Source organism: Pseudorca crassidens, chromosome 6 (assembly GCF_039906515.1).
Source record: "Pseudorca crassidens isolate mPseCra1 chromosome 6, mPseCra1.hap1, whole genome shotgun sequence".
Lineage (NCBI taxonomy): Eukaryota > Metazoa > Chordata > Mammalia > Artiodactyla > Delphinidae > Pseudorca > Pseudorca crassidens.
In genome coordinates this window covers 54147765-54172263 of record NC_090301.1, presented here as the reverse complement: position 1 = coordinate 54172263, position 24499 = coordinate 54147765, and the positions used below count along the sequence as shown (strand labels likewise).

At 38.9% G+C, this 24499-nt stretch overlaps 1 protein-coding gene across 3 annotated transcripts in view; it reads right to left on the bottom strand.

Annotated features, from left to right (window-relative positions):
- CCDC141 (coiled-coil domain containing 141) overlaps positions 1-24499 on the bottom strand; it is a 223846-nt gene that overhangs the window by 13230 nt on the left and 186117 nt on the right. For 2 of the 3 annotated variants that reach the window (XM_067741358.1, XM_067741356.1), the window contains exons 23-24: positions 15978-16161; positions 12953-13062 (exon numbers count right to left, since the gene is read on the bottom strand). In XM_067741358.1, the coding sequence (XP_067597459.1) occupies positions 12953-13062; positions 15978-16161 (294 nt within the window). Of the gene's footprint in view, positions 1-7077; positions 7192-12952; positions 13063-15977; positions 16162-24499 lie in introns of all 3 variants that reach the window. The other variant, XM_067741357.1, reaches the window with a different exon arrangement.

Genomic DNA, 24499 nt, shown 5'->3' with positions numbered 1-24499 from the left:
AAGTTTAAACCCTGGGTCTAAAGCCAGAAGTTCTTAAAAGTTTTTCTCATTAAAAAAAATTACTAATGGGATAAAATATTTGCAAATGATGTGATCAACAAGGGCTCATACAACTCAACAACAACACAACAAAAATCTCCCAATTGAAAAATGGGCAGAAGATCTTAACAGACATTTCTCCAAAGAAGACATACAGATGGCCAATAGGCACATGAAAAGATGCTCAACGTTGCTAATTATTAGAGAAATGCAAATCAAAACTACAATGAGGTATCACCTCACACCAGTCAGCATGGCCATTCATTAAAAAGTATACAAGTGGGCTTCCCTGGTGGCGCAGTGGTTGAGAGTCCGTCTGCCAATGCAGGGGACACGGGTTCGTGCCCCTGTCCGGGAAGATCCCACATGCCATGGAGCGGCTGGGCCCGTGAGCCATGGCCGCTGAGCCTACGGGTCCGGAGCCTGTGCTCTGCAACGGGAGAGGCCACAACAGTGAGAGGCCCACTTACCGCAAAAAAAAAAAAAAAAAAAAGTATACAAGTAATAAATGCTGGAGTGGGTGTGGAGAAAAAGGGAACCCTCCTACACTGTTGGTAGGAATGTAAGTTGGTGCAGCCACTATGGAGAACAGTATGGAGGTTCATCAGAAAACTAAAAATAGAATTACCATATCATCCAGCAATCCCACTCCTGGGCATATATCCAGACAAAACTCTAATTCAAAAAGGTGCATGCACCCCTATGTTCATTGCAGCACTATTTACAATAGCCAAGACACGGAAACAACCTAAATGTCCAGCGACAGATGAATGGATAAATAAGATGTGGTACATATATATACAATGGAGTACTACTCAGCCATAAACAAGAATGAAATAGGGGCTTCCCTGGTGGCTCAGTGGTTAAGAATCCACCTGCCAATGCAGGGGACACGGGTTCGAGCCCTGGTCCGGGAAGATCCCACATGCGCAGAGCAACTAAGCCTGTGTGCCACAATTACTGAAGCCCACATGCCTAGAGCCCACGTGCCACAACAAGAGAAGCCTGCACACCTCGAAGAAGAATGGCCCCCACTCGCCACAACTAGAGAAAGCCTGCGCAGAGCAACGAAGACCCAACACAGCCAAAAATAAATTAATTAAATAAAATTAAAAAAAAAAAAGAACGAAATAATGCCATTTGCAACAACATGGATGGACATAGAGATTATCATACTAAGTGAAGTAAGTCGGAAGGAGAAGGACAAATACCACATGATATCACTTATATGTGGAATCTAAAATATGGCACAAATGAACTTATCTATGAAATGGAAACAGAATCACAGATATAGAGAACAGACTTACGGTTGCCAAGGGGGAGGGAGCTGGGGGGAGGGATGGAATGGGAGGTTGGGTTTACCAGACGTAAGCTATTATATACAGAATAGATAAACAACAAGGTCCTACTGTATAGCACAGGAAACTATATTCAATATCCTATGATAAACCAGAATGGAGAAGAATCTAAAAAAAAAAGAATGTATATATATGTATAACTGAATCACTTTGCTGTATAGCAGAAATTAACACAACATTGTAAATCAAATATACTTCAATAAAAAAATTACTAAATAAACACATATTCCGTAGGGAATACCCCTCCTTCTTTTGGTTTTCCTACCACAGCTTAGTGCCTCTCCTTCCATCTCTCCCTGAATGTAGAATGTTTATTTTCCTTTTCTCAGAGACTCTGATCCTACAATCTCCTGTTCAGACTAAGGATCTCCTCTATGCCATTCTGACAGCCTCTGTTTGAACACTTTTTCTGAATGGGTGCTTTCTTTGAAAAGAAGTTTATGCTTTATTTGTGTTAAGAATAACTTCCTGTATTTATCACAGATCTGCCTTCACTCAGTATCCACCAATACATCAGAATTGGCCTCTTGGAATGACATAGAAGATGTCCGACTGCTCTCCTCTTTTAACAGCCCTTTGACTATTTAGAGAATTTGTCCTGCCACCTCCAGGTCTTATTCTGCCTTAATTCCTGGAACTTTCTTCATTCTGGTCACCTTCGGAGGTCCCACTTTAATGAGCTACAAACTCCTTCATGGGTGGGGAGGGACATTTGTTGATCTGAGGGTCATGCAGGGGCAGGCAACTCCTCAATGACTTCTATGGGTAACATAGGCCCCTCTGGAAAAGAATAATGTGTAAAAATTGAAGTTTTGCAACAGGCTTAGGAGGAATTTGGATAAAAGTCTGGGCTAGTTTCCCTACTCCTCACTCGCTCCTGGGGAGGAAGTGACTTACCTAATTGTGGGTTTGGAAGAAGAGACTGAGCCTGCTCAGCTCTGTCTCTTTGAGTCCCTCTCTTTCGGATGTGCCTTCCATCAAGTGGGTGCATCCACACTGGCTCTAATGCATGAAAAACCTCTGTAAGGGAAGCCTGTGTTGTCTAGCTGTGCACCCAAGTGGCTGAGTAGACAAGTCTGTCTCAACCAGAGATGAAGTTTGGGGAAACCCACTAGAAAAGTCCAAGCCCTGTCCTCCAGTCCAGCTTTTACTGGTTACTGATTCCTGACTCCTGTGTCTCACTTTCAAATGGTGCTAAACTCAAGAAGGTAATCCAAGGATATTACTTTTTTTCACTCCCTATAATTCCTGAAGTAGAAAAATACTTTCCACCAAAAATACACTACCGGATAACTTCCACTGACAATAAGAGAGAGTTTTCTCAAATCTTTTTCTAGAAACATTTCAACTTATGTTTATTTCCAGGATTTACTTACTTTTCAGGTGGAAAGTAATCAGTGGAATCATCTCCTTGATCTACATGATATGTTTTTATGAAAGTGACTTTATTAGTTCTTTGTTTGTTTTTATAAGAATCACACGGGACTATTGATTCACAATGTTTTTAATCAACTAAAATGTCCTGCTTCCTCTGTCTATTAATACCACTGATAAAAGTGTTGAACACTGCAGAGTTTAGGACAAAGCCAACTGTCTCCCCAGGGCAAGGCAAACTGTCTTCCAGGTTGACACTGATGAACTATTTAACACGCTTGGGCACAATTATAACCTGACCAAACGCCCATTCAATTCACATTTCTCCACTTACCTTAAGAGACATATCGTGAGCGTGTTTATCAAATGACTTCCTGAAACCACAATAAATTTTGTCTATGGCACCAACCTAGAGTTTTCTATTAAATAATCATCTCAGAAAGCAAAATAAGGTGAATTTAACACAAGTTTTTCTGAGTAAATCCCTGTTGGCTTTTGACACTTCTGTCTTTATTCTCAAATGCAAATAGGCGTTCAGTTTTTAAGTCACTATGGAATTTTACAAAAATCACTTTTAGAACTCACTGAACTATACTTTCCTGGATATACTAATTTTCCTTTATGAAAATGGTTTCCAGACATTCACATATACCAACTATCTTTTATATTTCTCCACCATAAAGCCATTTTTTGCTATTAGGAGAAAAAAAGTGTGTTTGTGTGTGTGTTTCCAGAAAGTGGTAGATAAATCTGTGTATCTCAGCACAGACAGGGAATATTTGCATCAATCTGATGAGTTCTGGCAAAGTGTCTGGGAAACTGATTTAACTCACCAAAACATCGCTCATTCTCAATTGCTTTCTCGTACAGCCTTGGCTGCTCTTTGTCTTTGTTGATTCCTGTTTCTTTTCCCACCTTCTAAAAACATGAATGATGTGTAATCTTGTCTTTAAGTTTTCTAATCTTCTCTATATACTTTTCCACTCAAAGATCTCACCCTATGAGATCTAATGATCATTAACTTTTAATTAATATTATATCTAATGATCATTAACTTTTAATTAATCCTAAATCTATAGCCTTAGATCATATCTCTGTCAGGATTTCTGAACTTTCATTTCCACTGATGGACATAATCACTTGACTCTACAATCACTGCCCTGTAGGCAAAACTCTCTCTCTTATTGTCAGTGGAGCATCTGGAAGAGAAAATATAATGATACTCTACATCCATTGAACTAAGTGTGTAGCACCAGTTCTCCAAGTCCGTAGGGTGGGGAGCCATGTTTGTGGTAAATTTAAGGGAATTCCACGAGGCTTTATCTTCTAAAATATCTCCACAATAGGTAATCTTATCTTGGTTTATGATTTAATGAAGGTAAGTGGGAAGTGGATAAAGAAAGATATTGAACATAGGGCTTGGTCTATGAAAGGCTTTTCTGGGGAAGGCTCTTGGAAGGGGATTTGGGCAGTCAAGGAGTGACTTGGTACCCTTAAGCACTTGGGGAGGACAAGGTAAGAGAGAACAGAAAGGTGGTGAAGAACCTTTTGCCCTTCCCATTATTTTCCAAAGCAAATGTCTCAAGAACATCTTACTCCTCCTACCAGGCGATCAGGATTACTGCAAGAGGGCCCAGGGACTGTCCTCACCCACTTTGATAAGAGCACTCCACTGAATTGTTTGCTATGAAAGCACTTCCATGCTGCTACTTTATTAATCACTGTGTAATAGATGAATGGAAAGAGGGAAAAAATTTGGCATGGGAATCTACAGTATCATTACAAAACAGCTTATTTATATGCAGCAGTTTCTTGGAGCTCCCTTTTGGTCTTGTGGAAAAAGTTACATGGCTGAAATTCAGGAGAATTGGGCTGCCTGCCCAGTTCTGACACTGCTTCCTGTGAATTTTGCAGGGCAAAATATTTAATCTCTTTGGGCCTCAGTTTCCTCAACTGTAAAATGAGATTTGATCAGATGATTGTTAAATCCCTTCTAGCACTAGAATTCTGTAACTCTAAATGCTGGTATCATAAGCCTTACATAGTTCTGTGATTTTAGGCAAGGCTTTTAATACTCTGTGCCTCTGTTTAACCTTAGGGGTTTTTAGATATTCCTGTGGATTCAGCTTCAGTGCTCACCTTAGGGAATAAAACACCATCACTAATCTGTTAGCAGTGCAATGGGCACTGCATTTACTGAATTGCTTAATTCTACCAACTGTATTTTTTGGGTCAGAAAAATGAGAAGCACTTTACTATCTCCAGGAAAAAATCCTGTGATGAACATTTTCTTGTAATAGTTTGGTGGAATTGTTCTTTCTGACTCAAATAATTTTCTGAGGAAGAACAATACCATTTAAGGGTATCACAATTGAATGCAGTGATTCCCACATAAGCTTTTCACTTGGTGCTTCTTGTTATCTGCCCACATGGTGTTTCATGAACTTGTTACAGCTGACCTATAATATAAATGATAGAGACAGTAAGAGGGTAAATGTGGTTGAGCTGTTTAGAAGTGAAGATTACTGCTGCCCTTTCATTTTGCCAATTGCACAAGAACATATACATGAAATGAGGTCAATGAGAGATCATAGTGTAATTATGGATTTTCACTTTTATCCTAAATATCTGATGATCTATCATGTCTTTTAATTTACGTTAAAGTAAAAGTGATTTCTCAATGAAAGAAAATCTTGCTTTTTTTATTTAAAGGAATCTGTTTCTTTAATTTTTTTCTAAGAAAAATAAATAAAAACAAGAAAGCCATTTTTACTAAGTATAAATGAGCGTGTTTGCTTTGGCAGCAATCAATTTTGTTTCTAATCTTACTAAATGTGTGTGGTTGACAATGTAGAAAAGTGTGCAGAATTAAAAAAATAAATAATATGTTGTTGGATTTAGTATCTCTTATAACTTAGTTAAGAAAATGTGATGCATTTAATGTTATTCTTTATTATTTCGACTAGTTAGTCTCAGTCAAGGTTGATTTTGCTCCCCAGGGGCCATTTGATAGTTTCTATAGACATTTTTGGTTGTCACAACTGGGTGGAGAGCGGGTACTGCCGGCCAGGAGTGCTGCTAAACATCCTACAATGCACAGGACAGCACCCATAACAGGATTCTTTGGGCCAAAATGTCAGTAGTACCGAGGTTGAGTAATCCTGGTTTAGACAATCAGAGTAACCAAAGATCATTTGATATAAGGCTGAAGTCCAACAAGATGATCAAGGTGTGGCAGCTTTCCTTTGCCTCAGAGAGGAATCAGGGTTTAAATGCTACAAGCCCATCCCATGAAAAAAGCCAGCTTGCTTAATTAATGGTACTTGCTGCCTGGTGGTTGTGTAATTGCACTAGACCTTGACATAGATTTAACCTGCAGAAAAGGACATATAAAGAAGCTCTTAAGTACTGTATTTAGTTTAAGAAAAGGTAAGTCTTTCTCCATGAGATGACTGCAACAAGTGGGGAGAAATTTTTTAAAGTCTCATGTCACAAAGAGTATATTTTATTTTATTTGGGAGCAGTTGAGAAAAATGTCAACTCTGCTTGCTCTTTCAGTTCCTTGGGAGAGACACAAACATTGGGAGCAAACTTGGCAAAGCATAAAGTCAAGAGCTAATTATAGTCCAGCAGCTATGAATAGATAGTGAGCAACTTACACTGAAAATCCATCATGATGTGATTTAAATAATGCTTTTGAAATGCATATGCATTTTGTGAATATTTGCAGTTCTTGCTGCATGCTTAATTTATCTGTAATGCATAGGCTTTAAAATAATTTAACATTTCTCTAAATACTTTAGTATTTATATTTCAGTTGCATTCTATGTTTTAGTACATATGAAATATCATCTTAGAGGTAGAGTCTATGGCAACAAGATACAATCTATCAATAATTTCATGTATTAAGGTTTTCCAGTGGGTAGTGTAAAACAACAAAATCATAACTTGGTGGTATGATAAAGAGGGAGAAGTAAAATTTGAAGTTGGGATTGAAAGGCAGCTAAAGATGGGAGAAACAAAAATAGTTTGGGGAGATGGTGTGGTGTTTGAATGGCTGTCCCAATGCCACTGTGAAATGCTATGGCTCCAGTATTCAGTGGGAGGGACTCAGAGGGAAAGAGCACAGATGAGAGACGAAGGACTAAGTAAGGGGTAGAAAAGAAGGGAAGAGGACACTCACATTTCATTTACACTGGAATACTCAGATCAATAATAAGGCTTCAATTCATTTTTTTTCAATGCACAATGACTCTAACCTCAAAACAAAAGTAATGAATATCTGAGGGTACATAGTTTTCTTTACCTTATTCCTTCCTTTATTGAATATTGTCTGCTTATTTCTCCCTGGTTCTTTTAGTAGGTCAATGCAATCATCGTGGAAGCCTTCCAAATTCAGATTCATCTTTAAAACGTTTCCCTGATGTACAAAGTGAAGGTTAGTGAGAGCCTGGGCCAGGAAAGTTGGGGGAACAGTGCCACACAATAACCACTTGGAAGAAAACATAGACCACTTGCAATCTTTCAGTAAATGTACTCCTCAAGAGACTGGCGTACTCCCACGATGTGATTTATAAAATTATCTCTTCAAGCTCACAGTTCCCTTCCTACCTCACTCCTTTGATAAAGTTAATTGCCAGTAAAAATAGGTTGTTCAAAGGCCCAGCTGGAAAAAAGTCATTGTTATAATAGGATGCACCTACAGGAGCATTCTCTAGAGAGAAAAATCATTGTGCGTGGCAGTTTAAACCATCGCAAAAATCTAGGGGAGCAGCCATGAGGAGGAAATGAGTGAAGATTCTGATGGAGAACAAAGTAGGAAATTCAGAGTATTCAGACAAGCAAAATGTTTGGGAGACGCATGAAAAGCGGAAGGTAATACAATTGAGTATGGTAAAAAAAACAATTGAGAACAAACGATGCTTCGTGGGTGGTGATATTTTGCTCCTACAGTTCATGGGGCTCCGTTTTAGTCATGGGAGTAGAGGGTGTTTGCTAACTGCTGAGGAGCCAGTGTAAGAGCTTTGAAGACTTTGTGAAGATGAAAGGAGCCACAGGTACACCAAGTGACAGGACACCAGTTTAGGATGAGGTTACAGGGCAACAGAAGATACTCTATACCACCTGGAATACAGGCATTAGATGGGCCTTAAAGAAACAGGCATGCTTCTCAAAGTGTACATGTTACACCAACTTGGAAGATTTGGGGAGACATTTACTGGGGAAATTTAGCTTTTACTCCCAACTCTAAAAATTAAACTGGTTTGTATTACTGGATAAATTACTCTGCTTTAGTACACACTTGATACCTAATTCCAAAGTGGAACGTAGATTGGTACAACCACTATGGAGAACAGTATAGAGGTTCCTTAAAAAACTAAAATTAGAACTACCATATGATCTAACAATCCCACTCCTGGGCATATATCCAGAGAAAACTATAATTCAAAAAGATACATGCACCCCAAATGTTCACTGCAGCACTATTTACAATAGCCAAGACATGGAAGCAACCTAAATGTCCATCGATGAATGACCGGATAAAGAAGATGTGGTACATATATACAATGGAATATTACTCAGCCACAAAAAAGAATGAAATAACGCCATTTACAACAACATGGATGGACCTAGAGATTATCACACTAAGAGAAGTAAGCCAGACAGAGAAAGACAAATATCATATGATATTACTTATATGTGGAATCTTAAAATGAACTTATTTATAAAATAGAAAGAGGCTCACAGGCATGGAAAACAAATGTATGGTTACCAAAGGGGAAAGGGGGGTGGGGGAAGGATAAATTTGGAAGTTGGGATTAACATATACACACTACTATATATAAAGTAGATAACCAACAAGGACCTGCTGTATAGCACAGGGAACTATACTCAATATTTTGTAACAACATATAAGGGAAAAGAATCTGAAAAGGAATACACACACACACATTCAGTTATATATATACAAATGAATCACTGTGTTGTACACCTGAAACTAACATGATGTTGTAAGTCAACTAAACTTCAATAAATAAAATAAAATAAACCAAATTGGCAGTTGTGGAAGGAGTACTAGATTTTGAATTATAACTAAGTTCATACTGCAGACCCACCACTACTGAGTGTGGGTCCCCAGGCAAAGCACTTTTACCCTCTCTGAACTTCACTCTAAAACAAAGAAAACAACATCTACCTTATTACCATCACAAGGTTATTTGGAAATCACTGAGGCAATATTTATGAAAATCCTTTGTAAATCTCAAAATGCTAAACAAATAGAAAGGATTATTATCACTGTCTCAGCCTTGACAGGGATTTCTGGGTCTGCTTTTTAATAACCCCCTGCAAAAGAGAGCCACAGAATCAACCTTAAAAACATAAAAACCATACATGTATACTCTCATAGAAACATCTGTAAAGTGTTAGCAAGCATCATTTGACAGGCTTTTTGTTTAGGCCGTAACTTGTAAGGGCAATGTTGTTTTGTTTTTTAATTAAAAAAAAATTTTTTAAACATCTTTATTGGAGTATAATTGTTTTACAATGGTGTGTTAGTTTCTGCTTTATAACAAAGTGAATCAGTTATACATATACATATATCCCCATAACTCTGATGTCCATTTCTCTTGCCAAAGAGGCCATTCCTCATTTTAATGTCCACCCAAACCAAACTTTTTTGGGCTATTGAATGATTTTTTTTTTTTTTCTGTACCAATCCTTTGAGCATTTACTACAAATGCCAAAATCCTTTCGGGAGAACCTGTTTTCAGCAAAGCATAGTGTTAAATGTTGTGTGGGATGCTAAACTGAACGGGGTTTCCTCAGGTATAATCAAGGAGAGAGGCTGGGATGATCATGGTAGTTATATGTGATGATTATGGTAGGAAGAAACACAGGAGCTATAGCACAGCGATCCCCAAGCTTTTTGGTACCAGGGACCGGTTTCGTGGAAGACAATTTTTCCACGGACTGGGGGGTGGGGGACGGTTTGGGGATGATTCAAGTGCATTACATTTATTGTGCACTTTATTTCTATTTATTATTACATTGTAATATTTAATGAAATAATTATACAACTCACCATAATGCAGAATCAGTGGGAGCCCTGAGCTTGTTTCCACTTGCCACTCACTGATAGGGTTTTGATATGAGTCTGCAAACGATTGATTTATTATGGTCTCTGTGCAGTCAAACCTCTCTGCTAATGATAATCTGTATTTGCAGCTACTCCCCAGCGCTAGCATCACTGCCTCAGCTCCACCTCAGATCATCAGGCATTAGATTCTCATAAGAAGCGCACAACCTAGATCCCTCGCATGAGCAGTTCACAGTAGGATTTGCGCTCCTATGAGAATCTCATGCCACTGATCTGACAGGAGGCGGAGCTCAGGCGGTAATGCGAGCGACAGGAAATGGCTGTAGCTACAGGTGAAGCTTCGCTCGCTCGCCCGCACTCGCTCCTGCTGTGCGGCCCGGTTCCCCTGCGAAGTGACACAGCTAAGGAAGGAATTGTGGAGGAGGCACTATTTGGGTCTGGCTTTGAGAGATGAACAATTTAGGTCAGAGAGATAGAAGGCCATGCACGTGAGGTACAGTGGCCCGCCCTTACCCATGGAGAATATGTTCCAAGACCCCCAGTGGATGCCCGAAACCATAGATAGTACCAAACGTTATATACATGTACTATGTTTTTTTCCTATACATACACACTTATGATAAAGTTTAATCTATAAATTAGGTTGAGTAAGAGATTAATTAAAATAACTAATAATAAAATAGGATAAGTATAGCAATATACTGTAATAAAAGTTACATGAATATGGTCTCTCACAATTTAAAACTTATGAATTGTTTATTTTTGGAACTTTTCATCTAATATTTTCAGACTGAGGTTGTCTTCAGGTAATTGAAACTGAGGAAACTGTAGATAAGCGGGAACGACTGTAAAAGTTTAGAAGCAGGAGACCTGGGAATGTGGGGTAGGAGACCAGGGAGATAGGAACCTACAATGAATGTAGAAGCACAGTGGTTTGGAAAGACCATCGGCCCCAGAACATTGGAAGGCCTTGAGTCCGAACTTTATCTGGTAAACAAGGAAGAGCTTGTAGTGAAGTGTTCTGAATGTAAAAATGACACTAGCAGGCTCCTCTAGCAGGAGTGAATAATTAGGAGGCTGCTGACTAGTGCAAAAGAGAATCCAAGTGATAGGTTAGGAATGAGAAAGAGAGGGTGCAATGCTGATTCCAGGGGTGTAGAAGGAAGGGGGAAAGTGGAAGGGGGCAGAGGGAATAGAAACAGCTTTCAGTAAGAATAGCCATGAAGGTGAAAAACTGGAAAGGGCCATCACTTTAATGGGTCGACTTTGTTTAGTGGAGCTCACTTGGAGATGTACAGCATAAATGGGAGGGATGCTGTAGATGACAGCAAAGAGTCAGAGGAAGCAGCCATTTTCAGGCTGCGTACCAGAAATCAGAAGAAACACATCCTCAGGGGGTGGGGTGAAGGTGGGGAGGAAACGATTAATGCTGAAAAAGATAATACAAAATATATGGTGTATTCATACATTACTGGTGGCATTATCATTGTAAAACATCTATGAAAAGCAAAGAATTTTTGCGTAGGTAATAATACAAAAGAGAGAAAAAAGCTTCATGTACAAAGATGCTCACTACAGTGTTACTGAAAATGGTAAAGAATTTGAAAAATCTAGATTCTCAACCAAAGGAAAAAGATAATTTGATTGGGTGCCCACTGAATTAAAAGCTTAGCAAACCATTTAGGGACTTCCCTCGTGGTGCAGTGGTTGGGAGTCTGCCTGCCAATGCAGGGAACACAGGTTCAAGCCCTGGTCCGGGAGGATCCCACGTGCTGCGGAGTAACTGGGCCCGTGTGCCACAACTACTGAGCCTGTGCTCTAGAGCCCACGAGCTACAACTACTGAGCCTATGCACCTGGAGCCCATGCTCCGCAGCAAGAGAAGCCAGTGCAATGAGAAGTCCGCGCACCAAAATGAAGAGTAGCCCCTGCTCGCCGCAACTAGAGAAAGCCCGCGCGCAGCAACGAAGACCCAGCACAGCTATAAATAAATAAATAAATAAATAAATAAATAAATAAATAAATAAATAAATAAATAAGCAAGCTTAGCAAACCATTTTGAATGGAATGTCACTCAAATTTATGACATGGAAATTCATACAGAAAAAATAGTTGCTGAAAATAAATATAATTCTGCTCCAAGCTGCAAGAGCACCATTATGTCTCAATACCAACAGCAATCACAACAATAATCACAGGTGTCTTCACATTCAATCCTCAGGGCTATCCTGTTATTAGCTTCCTCTATTTCCTCCATTTTATAGATCAGGAAACTGAGACTCACGGCCATTAAGGAATTTACCCCAATTCATTCACAAATCCAATAATTTGGAGAGTTGGTATTCCTAGGGGGCTGTGTTTTATTCTAGAGCCTGTGCTCTTGATTACCTTGCCATTCTCTCTATCCTAAACAACTGGTTCTTTCAGCCAGTTCTGAAAACAGCACTAATGAAACCAGTTTTGACACAACATAGACAAAAACAATATATATATACATATATATGTATATATATATACACACACACATATATATATACATACATTTCTCTCTTTTAACCAGATTTTACCTAGACATAGTCATAAACATATTTTCTCTCTATTTTTTTACCATCAATTTATTTATTCCATGAAAGATGCCAATGATTAGTTTAATATTTCCATGAAGCTAAATGTTCAATGACTATAATACCTGAAGATTAGTTTTATTTTCTCCAGGGCCACAATTTGAAGGAGAAAAAATAACGTGTTCATTATTTATGAGCGAAAACGTAAAACTACTTAATATAGACTTTGATCTTAATGGCACACATTTATCCTTTAGGATATGATCCATGAAAATATAAACAAGACACCTTAATAGTTTAGTCCTTATTCTCAGCAATATTTTTCTCTGCAGTGATGGAAAAGAAACAGAATTAATTATCAGAAACAACCATATAATTATGTTAGAAAGCTGTGAAACAAATGTGCACATTATGTCCCTTGAGAATTTCCGTTAGAACATCTTTGTACCAGAAGACACTTGATAAACACATTTTTATTTATATCACTTAAAAATACATATTCTGGTAAGAAGAAATTACCTTTTTTTCTTCAAGCTCTGTGAGAGAGCTACATAATTCAATAACAGATTCAAGAACCTCTTTGTGTTTGGCCACTATTTTCTCAGCATATTTCTGCCCTTCTTCAAAACCTGGGGAGGAGAACGGTTAAATCTATTTTTAAAGCTCAAATCCTTAGCAGAAAAAAAAATCCCAGGCATTAATTGATCTCCCCAGTGTCCAGCATAAGGGCTGGTAAATAGTAAGTGCTTACTAAATACTTGCTGAACAGATAAATAAATAAAGGCATTACTGGAAAAACCAAGTATTCTAGAAAAATGGTTACATTTGCTATGCCATGTCCCTCTTATATAACCTAAATAATGTTTCTATATTAATATTCTTAAAGCTCCATTCTAACCAGTTTTCTCCTTTTCAGAACATTCAGTGGTTCTTCACTACCTAGAAAAGTATACATTCAAGGCCCTCCATAATATGGTTTTAACCTGACTCTCTCAAAGGTATGTCACCCTAATTCTCTCACATATTTAATCTCTGGACAAACTGAACCAGCAACTTTTCTCTCAAAACCCCCATAGCCACTGAGTATTCTTTTCTGTACTGGGAATGCCCTCACCATAACCCCATCTCTGCTTGACAAATCCTACCCACTCTCCAAGGTCTACCTGAAATGCCAACGTCTTTGCAAAAATGTTCTTAATCTTTCCCAACTGGATTTTACCTCTTCCTATTGGGATAATGATACAAATATCTATCACGTAGTGAGTGCTTATTATTTGCCTGTGGCTAGGCATTTTATATGCATTAGCTAACATAATCCTTCTCTGGTAGGTTCTACTGCTTTTTCCAAATGAGGAATGCAAGGCTCAACAGAGCCTTTTCAGGTGACCCAGACAATAATTGGAGGAGAAGGGATTTAAACTTGGACTACTGGACTCCACAGTTCAGACCAAACTAGAATTATACATTGTTATGGGCTGAATTGTGTCCCTCTCAAAATTAATATGTTGAAGACTCAACACCCAGTATCTCAGAATATAACCATATTTGGAGATGAGGTCTTTAAAGAGTGATAAAGTTAAAAAGAGGCCATTAGGGTAGGGTCCCAATCCAACATGACTGGTGTCCTTATAAGAAGGAGAGACACCAGCAAACCAGGGGTGCTTGTGCACAGAGGGATGCCCATATGAAGAGGCAGCAAGAGAAGAGAAGCCTCAGTAGAAACCAACTCTGTGAGCACCTTAATCTTGGACCTCTAGCTTCCAGAACTGTGAGGAAATAAATTTTTGTTGTTGAAGCCACCCAGTCTGTGGTATTTTGTTATGGCAGCCCTAGAAAACTAATACACACATTTTATACCTTTCTCACTGCATTTACCATATTGTGATTTCTAGGTACAGAGTGTCGATTCTTGAATGATGGAACTAAGTCTTATATGTCTTTATATCAAGCACAGCTCTGAGTACATAACAGGTACTCAAAATTTTTTTGCGATAAATTTATTTGCATTAAAATTCTGGGTTCAATAATGCTATAAGAATTGATATACTATTTCTAAATTATCTTACCTGATGCAAATTCTAAAAAATGCATAACTTCCATACTGAACAGATGAAGACGCATGCCATTCATTTATTCATTCAGTGATTCATTTATTCAGCAAATATTTGTTAAGCACTTAATATATACCATAATGCAGTGAACTCCCTTTTCTCAAGGAGCTTACACTCTAGTAAGGAGAGCCAGACAACAGACAAATAACCATACAATATGTCAGTTGGTGATAAGGCCTTGGAATACAAACAAAGCAGGATGTGGGATCTTGCATGATGGGAGGGTAATGTAACTTTTATGGTGTCATGTGAGTACTTCCCATGTGCTGAAGTTGAGTGGCACTGAAACATAGTGATTAAATATACTTCCCTTACCCTCAAGGAGCTTATGGTCAGTTGAGAAGACAGACAAATGGAAAGGTAATTATGCTACAGTGTGAAGAATACAATAACAGAGGAAAACATAAACCATCTTATAGGAGCAGAGTGCCTCCAGAATTTTTTAGTACACTTATACGGTAACTATAGTAGGAATGAAACATCACATTAGTCTTCTTTAATTTTTCAATCTATATTTTATTGTTCTTATGTTTCTACCCTTTTCTCTGGAAAATCATTAATAATTCATTCTCAGTAATTTGATGTTAGGGAGTACAGTATATATCGTTCCACAAAATTTTTATGTCTATCCATGCATAGTGCTTCATGTAATAAGAGGAAATGTCCACCTGACAGCAGCTGTGGACAGCCAAATGAAGCACCTGGTGCTACCTTCCTTTGGGGCTAGATTTGCGCTGTCACTAGGAATTACTCTTGGCCTGTAGTTAACAATGTCAGGGAATTCATGAAAGTTATTCCTTTGCACCCTCAAGGACTGTCAACCCCCATGGGCCTTTTAAATGGGGCCTTCCCTCAGATAGAAAGACTTCTCAGACTGACAAAGTCATGGATAAGAGGAAAGCACAACCAGCGAGATGGTCGTTTGAGTTCTCCCATTTATTCCACAAGTGAGAGGAAGACAAGGGAAAATCTTCCAGCTCTTTCTCATATCCACAAACCATAACCCTCATAGAAGTGAGAGGGCTGTAGACCTCAGTCTTAGCTTTCTACCTACTTTAAGTATAATATTATGGGAGTTTTGTATTTTTTTGAGGAATCACCCTAGTGGAAATTAAATTTTTTTGTCTACATAAGCTGAGTATTGTTCTGGTTTTATTACCCTGAAGATGAACAACAAGAATGGGGAAGAAAGCAGAATTTAGAAGGAGGGTTTACAAATGGTCATTAAAAATCCACAGGCTTCATCTCCTACAGCCAGGAGTTCCTTCCTCTATTCACTACAGTTCACTTTTGCTCTTATCTTTAAACTTTTCCTTGAATAGGTTGGGGTAGTGAGGACCCTGAGGGCTTGCCATGCTCTGCTTTCCGCTGGATTAGGTTCACTAGAGATGTGTTCAATAGTGAATCAGTGGGTATCTTAAAAGAGACCTCACCATATAAGCGCTGAGCCAGGTCACTGATTTCCTGAATCCTTTCTTCTTGCTGAGGCACTGAGGGTGTGATAAACTTTTTGAACTGCTGAAGGAGAATCTCCACAGCTTCCTTGGTCTTGCACTCTGTGGAATATTTTCTAACTCTTACAACTGTGGCACTTGCATCTTCATACCAAAAGTGACACTAAATTAAAATGGGACAAAGCATAGATTAAAGAGACACCATCCTTCCAAAGTTCTTCATTTTGATCACTGAAATATCAAATTTCAATTTCCTCAAACTTTATATTCACATTAGTGTGAACTCTTTAAGTCCTAAGAAGGAAAACATCACAACGTGATCATATACTTTTGCACTTGGAAATTAGAGTCAGGTAAGAAAGTAGAAGTATGGAAATCACTCTGATTTTCCTGCCTTCTTAGGTTTGCCTGAAGCATAATTCCTAAGAGGAATGTTGCAGACTTACAAGAACAGGCAGTCTAAAAAAGCATGTGGGAGGAGCTTCAAGATGGCGGAAGAGTAAGACGTGGAGATCACCTTCCTCCCCACAAATACATCAGAAATACATCTACATGTGGAACAACAACTACAGAACACCTACTGAACACTGGCAGAAGACCTCAGACCTCCCAAAAGGCAAGAAACACCCCACGTACCTGGGTACGGCAAAAGAAAAAAGAATAAACAGAGACAAAAGAATAGGGACGGGACCTGCACCAGTGGGAGGGAGCTGTGAAGAAGGAAAAGTTTCCACACAGTAGGAAGCCCCTTCACTGGCGGGGATGGGGGTGGCAGCGGGGGGCGGGAAGCTTCGGGGCCACGGAGGAAAGCGCAGCAACAGGGGTGCAGAGGGCAAAGTGGAGAGATTCTCGCACAGAGGATCAGGGCCGACCGGCACTCACCAGCCCGAGAGACTTGTTTGCTCACCTGCCAGGGCAGTTGGGGGCTGGGAGCTGAGGCTCGGGCTTCGGAGGTCGGATCCAGGGAGAGGACTGGGGTTGGCAGCATGAACACAGCCTGAAGGGGTTAGTGCGCCATGGAGGGCCGGGAGGGAGTCCGGGGAAAAGTCTGGACCTGCCGAAGAGGCAAGAGACTTTTTCTTCCCTCTTTGTTTCCTGGTGCGCGAGGAGAGGGGATTAAGAATGCTGCTTAAAGGAGCTCCAGAGACGGGCGCGAGCCGTGGCTAAAAGCGCAGACCCCAGAGACGGGCATGGGACGCTAGGGCTGTTGCTGCCGCCACCAAGAAGCCTGTGTGCAAGCACAGGTCACTACCCACACCGCCCCTCTGGGAGCCTGTGCAGCCCGCCACTGCCAGGGTCCCGTGATACAGAGACAACTTCCCCGGGAGAACGCACGGCGTGCCTCAGGCTGGTGCAACATCATAACTGGCCTCTGTTGCCGCAGGCTCGCCCCGCAGTCCGTACCCCTTCCTGCCCCCGGCCTGAGTGAGCCAGAGCTCCCATTTCAGCGGCTCCTTTAACCCCGTCTTGTCTGAGTGAAGAACAGACGCCCTCAGGCAACCTACACGCAGAGGCAGGGCCAAATCCAAAGCTGAACCCCAGGAGCTGTGCAAACAAAGAAGAGAAAGGGAAATTTCTCCCAGCAGCCTCAGGAGCAGCGGATTAAATCACCACATTCAACTAGATGTACCCTGCATCTGTGGAATACCTGAATAGACAACGAATCATCCCAAATTGAGGAGGTAGACATTGGGAGCAACGATATATATATATATTTTTTCCTTTTTCTCTTTTTGTGAGTGTGTATGTGTATGCTTCTGTGTGTGATTTTGTCTGTATAGCTTTGCTTTTACCATTTGTCCTAGGGTTCTGTCTGTCCGTTTTTTGTTTTTCTTTTTAGTATACTTTTTAGCACTTGTTATCAATGGTGGATTTGTTTCTTGGTTTGGTTGCTCTCTTCTTTCTTTCTTTTCTTTTTTTATTAGTTAAAAATTTTTTTTAACAATTTTTTACTTTAATAATATTTAAATTTTATTTTATCTTCTTCTTTTGTTCTTTCTTTTCTTTCTCCCTTTTATTCTGAGCCATGTGGATGACAGGCTCTTGGTGCTCCAGCCACGTGTCAGGGCTGTGCCTCTGAGGTGGGAGAGCCAAGTTCAGGACACTGGTCCACAAGAGACCTCCCAGCTCCACGTAATATCAAACGGCGAAAATCTCCCAGAGATCTCCATCTGAACGCCAATACCCAGCTCCACTCAATGACCAGCAAGCTCCAGAACAGGATACCCTATGCCAAACAACTAGCAAGACAGGAACACAACCCCACGCATTAGCAGAGAGGCTGCCTAAAATCATAATAAGTCCACAGACACCCCAAAACACACCACCAGATGTGGACCTGCCCACCAGAAAGACAAGATCCAGCCTCATCCACCAGAACACAGGCACTAGTCCCCTCCACCAGGAAGCCTACACAACCCACTGAACCAACCTTAGCCACTGGGGGCAGACACCAAAAACAATGGGAACTAGGAACTTGCAGCCTGTGAAAAGGAGACCCCAAACACAGTAAGTTAAGCAAAATGAGAAGACAGAGAAACACAGCAGATGAAGGAGCAAGGTAAAAACCCACCAGACCTAACAAATGAAGAGGAAACAGGCAGTCTACCTGAAAAAGAATTCAGAATAATGATAGTAAAGATGATCCAGAATCTTGGAAATAGAATGGAGAAAATACAAGAAACATTTAACAAGGACCTAGAATAACTAAAGAGCAAACAAACAGTGATGAACAACACAATAAATGAAATTAAAAATTCTCTAGAAGGGATCAATAGCAGAATAACTGAGGCAGAAGAACAGATAAGTGACCTTGGAGATAAAATAGTGGAAATAACTACCTCAGAGCAGAATAAAGAAAATAGAATGAAAAGAATTGAAGACAGTCTCAGAGACCTCTGGGACAACATTAAACACACCAACATTCAAATTATAGGGGTCCCAGAAGAAGAAGAGAAAAAGAAAGGGACTGAGAAAATATTTGAAGAGATTATAGTTGAAAACTTCCCTAATATGGGAAAGGAAATAGTTAATCAAGTCCAGGAAGTGCAGAGAGTCCCACACAGGATAAATCCAAGGAGAAACATGCCAAGACACATATTACCCAAACTATCAAAAATTAAATACAAAGAAAAAATATTGAAAGCAGCAAGGGAAAAACAAATAACATACAAGGGAATCCCCATAAGGTTAGCAGCTGACCTTTCAGCAGAAACTCTGCAAGCCAGAAGGGAGTGGCAGAACATATTTAAAGTGATGAAGGGGAAAAACCTACAACCAAGATTACTCTACCCAGCAAGGATCTCATTCAGATTTGACAGAGAAATTGAAACCTTTACAAACAAGCAAAAGCTAAGAGAATTCAGCACCACCAAACCAGCTTTACAACAAATGCTAAAGGAAACTCTCTAGGCAGGAAACACAAGAGAAGGAAAACACCTACAATAACAAATCAACACAATTAAGAAAATAGTAATAGGAACATACATATCTATAATTACCTTAAATGTAAATGGAGTAAATGCTCCAACCAAAAGACATAGAGTGGCTGAATGGATACAAAAACAAGACCCATATATATGCTGTCTACAAGAGACCAACTTCAGACCTAGGGACACATACAGACTGAAAGTGAGGGGATGGAAAATGATATTCAATGCATATGGAAATCAAAAGAAGCTGGAGTAGCAAGTATCACATCAGATAAAATAAACTTTATAATAAAGGCTATTACAAGAGACAAAGAAGGACACTACATAGTGATCAAGGGATCAATCCAAGAAGAAGATATAACAATTGTAAATATTTATGCACCCAACATAGGAGCCCCTCAACACATAAGGCAAATACTAAAAGCCATAAAAGGGGAAATTGACAGGAACACAATCATAGTAGGGGACTTTAACACCCCAGTTTCACCAACGGACAATCATCCAAAATGAAAATAAATAAGGAAACACAAGCTTTAAATGATACATTAAACAAGATGGACTTAATTGATATTTATAGGACATTCCATCCAAAAACAACAGAATACACATTCTTCTCAAGTGCTCATGGAACATTCTCCAGGATCATATCTTGGGTCACAAAGCAACCCTTGGTAAATTTAAGAAAATTGAAATCGTATCAAGTATCTTTTCCGACCACAATGCTATGTAACTAGATATCGATTACAGAAAAAGATCTGTAAAAAATACCAACACATGGAGGCTAAACAATACACTACTTAATAACCAAGAGATCACTGAAGAAATCAAAGAGGAAATCAAAAAATACCTAGAAACAAATGACAATGAAAACACGATGACCCAAAACCTATGGGATGCAGCAAAAGCAGTTCTAAGAAGGAATTTTATAGCAATACAATCCTACCTTAAGAAAGAAGAAACATCTCAATTAAACAACCTAACTTTACACCTAAAGCAATTAGAGAAAGAAGAATTAAAAAACCCCAAAGTTAGCAGAAGGAAAGGAATCATAAAGATCAGATCAGAAATAAATGAAAAAAATGAAGGAAACTATAGCAAAGATCAATTAAACTAAAAGCTGGTTCTTTGAGAAGATAAACAAAATTGATAAACCATTAGCCAGACTCATCAATAAAAAAAGGGAGAAGACTCAAATAAATAGAAATGAAAAAGGAGAAGTAACAACTGACACTACAGAAATACAAAGGAGAAGTAACAATTGACACGGCAGAAATACAAAGGATCATGAGAGATTACTACAAGCAACTATATGGCAATAAAATGGACAACCTGGAAGAAATGGACAAATTCTTAGAAATGCACAACCTTCCGAGACTGAACCAGGAAGAAATAGAAAATATGAACAGACCATTGACAAGCACTGAAATTGAAACTGTGATTAAAAATCTTCCAACAAACAAAAGCCCAGGACAAGATGGCTTCACAGGCAAATTATATCAAACATACAGAGAAGAGCTAACACCTATCCTCTCAAACTCTTCCAAAATATGGCAGAGGGAGGAACATACCCAATCTTATTCTACGAGGCCACCATCACCCTGATACCAAAACCAAAGATGTCACAAAGAAAGAAAACTACAGGCCAATATCACTGATGAACATAGATGGAAAAATTCTCAACAAAATACTAGCAAACAGAATCCAACAGCATTTTAAAAGGATCATACACCATGATGAAGTGGGGTTTATCACAGAAATGCAAGGATTCTTCAATATATGCAAATCAATCAACACGATACACCATATTAACAAATTGAAGGATAAAAGCCATATGATCATCTCAATAGATGCAGAGAAAGCTATCAACAAAATTCAACAACGATTTATGATAAAAACCCTCCAGAAAGTAGGCACACAGGGAACTTACCTCAACATAATAAAGGCCATATATGACAAACCCACAGCCAACATCGTCCTCAATGGTGAAAAAGTGAAACCATTTCCACTAAGATCAGGAGCAAGACAAGGTTGCCCACTCTCACTACTATTATTCAACATAGTTTTGGAAGTTTTAGCCACAGCAATCAGAGAAGAAAAAGAAATAAAAGGAATCCAAATTGGAAAAGAAGAAGTAAAGCTGTCACTGTTTGCAGATGACATGATACTATACATAGAGAATCCTAAAGGTGCTACCAGAAAACTACTTGAGCTAATCAATGAATTTAGTAAAGTAACAGTATACAAAATTAATGCACAGAAATCTCTGGCATTCCTATACACTAATGATGAAAAATCTGAAAGAGAAATTAATAAAACACTCCCATTTACCATTGCAACAAAAAGAATGAAATATCTAGGAATAAACCTACCTAAGGAGACAAAAGACCTGTATGCAGAAAATTATAAGACACTGATGAAAGAAATTAAAGGTGATACAAGTAGATGGAGAGATATACCATGTGCTTGGATTGGAAGAATAAACATTGTGAAAATGACTCTACTACCCAAAGCAATCTACAGATTCAATGCAATCCCTATCAAACTACCACTGGCATTTTTCACAGAACTAGAACAAAAATTTTCACAATTTGTATGGAAACACAATAGCCAAAGCAATCTTGAGAAAGAAAAACGGAGCTGGAGGAATCAGGCTCCCTGATTTCAGACTATACTACAAAGCTACATATGGTACTGGCACAGAAACAGAGATATAAATCAATGGGACAGGATAGAAAGCCCAGAGATAAACCCACGCACATATGGTCACCTTATAAAGGAGGCAAGAATATACAGTGGGTAAAAGATAGCCTGTTCAATAAGTGGTGCTGGGAAAACTGGACAGGTACATGTAAAATAATGAAATTAGAACACTCCCTAACACCATACACAAAAATAAACTCAAAATGGATTAAAGCCCTAAATGTAGTGCCAGACACTATAAAACTCTTAGAGGAAAACATAGGCAGAACACTCTATGACATAAATCACAGCAAGATCCTTTTTGACCCACCTCATAGAGAAATGGAAAGAAAAACAAAAATAAACAAATGACACCTAATGAAACTTAAAAGCTTTTGCACAGCAAAGGAAATCATAAACAAGATGAAAAGACAACCCTCAGAATGGGAGAAAATATTTGCAAATGAACCAACTGACAAAGGATTAATCTCTAAAATTTACAAGCAGCTCATGCAGCTCAATATCAAGAAAACAAACAACCCAATCCAAAAATGGGCAGAAGACCTAAATAGACATTTCTCCAAAGAAGATACCCAGATTGCCAACAAACACATGAAAGAATGCTCAACATCATTAATCATTAGAGAAATGCAAATCAAAACTACAATGAGATATCATCTCACACCGGTCAGAATGGCCATCATCAAAAAATCTGCAAACAGTAAATGCTGGAGAGGGTGTGGAGAAAGTTGGTGGGAAGTTGAGCACTGTTGGTGGGAATGTAAATTGATACAGCCACTATGGAGAACAGTACGGAGGTTCTTCAAAAAACTAAAATTAGAGCTACCATATGACCCAGCAATCCCACTACTGGGCATATACCCTGAGAAAACTGTATTTCAACAAGAGTCATGTACCACAATGTTCATTGCAGCTCTATTTACAATAGCCAGGTCATGGAAGCAACCTAAGTGTCCATCAACAGATGATAGGATAAAGAAGCTGTGGCACATATATACAATGGAATATTACTCAGCCATAAAAAGAAATGAAATTGAGTTATTTGTAGTGAGGTGGATGGAACTAGAGTCTGTCATACAGAGTGAAGGAAGTCAGAAAGAGAAAAACAAATACCATATGCTAACACATATATATGGAATCTAAAAAAAAAAAACAAACTGATTGTGAAGAACCTAGGGGCAAGATGGGAATAAAGACGCAGACCTACTAGAGAATGGACTTGATGATATGGGGAGGGGAAGGGGTAAGCTGGGACAAAGTGAGAGAGTGGCATGGACATATATACACTACCAAGTGTGTGGTGGATGGCTGGTGGGAAGCAGCCACGTGGCACGGTGAGATCAGCTTGGTGCTTTGTGACCACGTAGAGGGGTAGGATACGGAGGATAGGAGGGAGGGAGATGCAAGAGGGAAGAGATACGGGGATATATGTATATGTATAACTGATTCACTTTGTTATACAGCAGAAACTAACACACCATTGTAAAGCAATTATACTCCGATAAAGATGTTAAAAATAAATAAATAAAAAAAAAATAAAAAGCATATGGCACTGAAAAGAATCCAAATATCAGCTAAAGGGAAGAAAAAAGCTCAAACACACAAAATCCAGCCTATGTAATTGAAATCATTTACAATACATGGATAAATTATTGCCCAAATAACACTCTAATAAATAAATTCTCTTTTAAGAATAAGATTTAGTGTATAGATTGAGGAAATATCATTTGAAGAATAGCATTTGACCTTTTCTTGATAGAAAATAGTCATATTTTCAAAGGACAGTGGAGAATTGAGTTTCTCACTGAAAATAAATAACTGTGATGGAAGAAGTGTCTGACCAAGGCTAGAAACACTTATGCTGAGTGAGAAATAGAAACACATGACTCTGTTAGGAGCTGGCTTTAAATAAGTGCCACAGAAGTACAGTGAACCTATACATCAGTATAGAAGAATGATCATTTCAATCCTCCTTAATGTGGTGTTACATCTAAAAGCTCTATTGCGTTAGTGGGAGAGACATTTTGTATCTCAGAATAATGGATTACAAAGAACGCTCAATAACTTCAAGTGTAGAGCTTCTTCACTATGAAGTATGCCAATAATAACCAACTTGCTACATTTCATGTAATCTGTGTATACTTTGCCATTTATCCTCTTGACAAAAACGAAATAATATCAATAACAATTTTTGTACCTGAAAAATCCAAGTATCACCTTTCTCTCTAAACATTTTCAAATTCTGTGAAATAAATGTCATTTTTGAGTGTTTTAGCAGATATCCAGCAGTGAACATAATTCCATAATGGTTAAACATATCTTGAGTTGATGTGGTTATGGAGAAATGAGAAAGTCTCATATGTTGCTGGT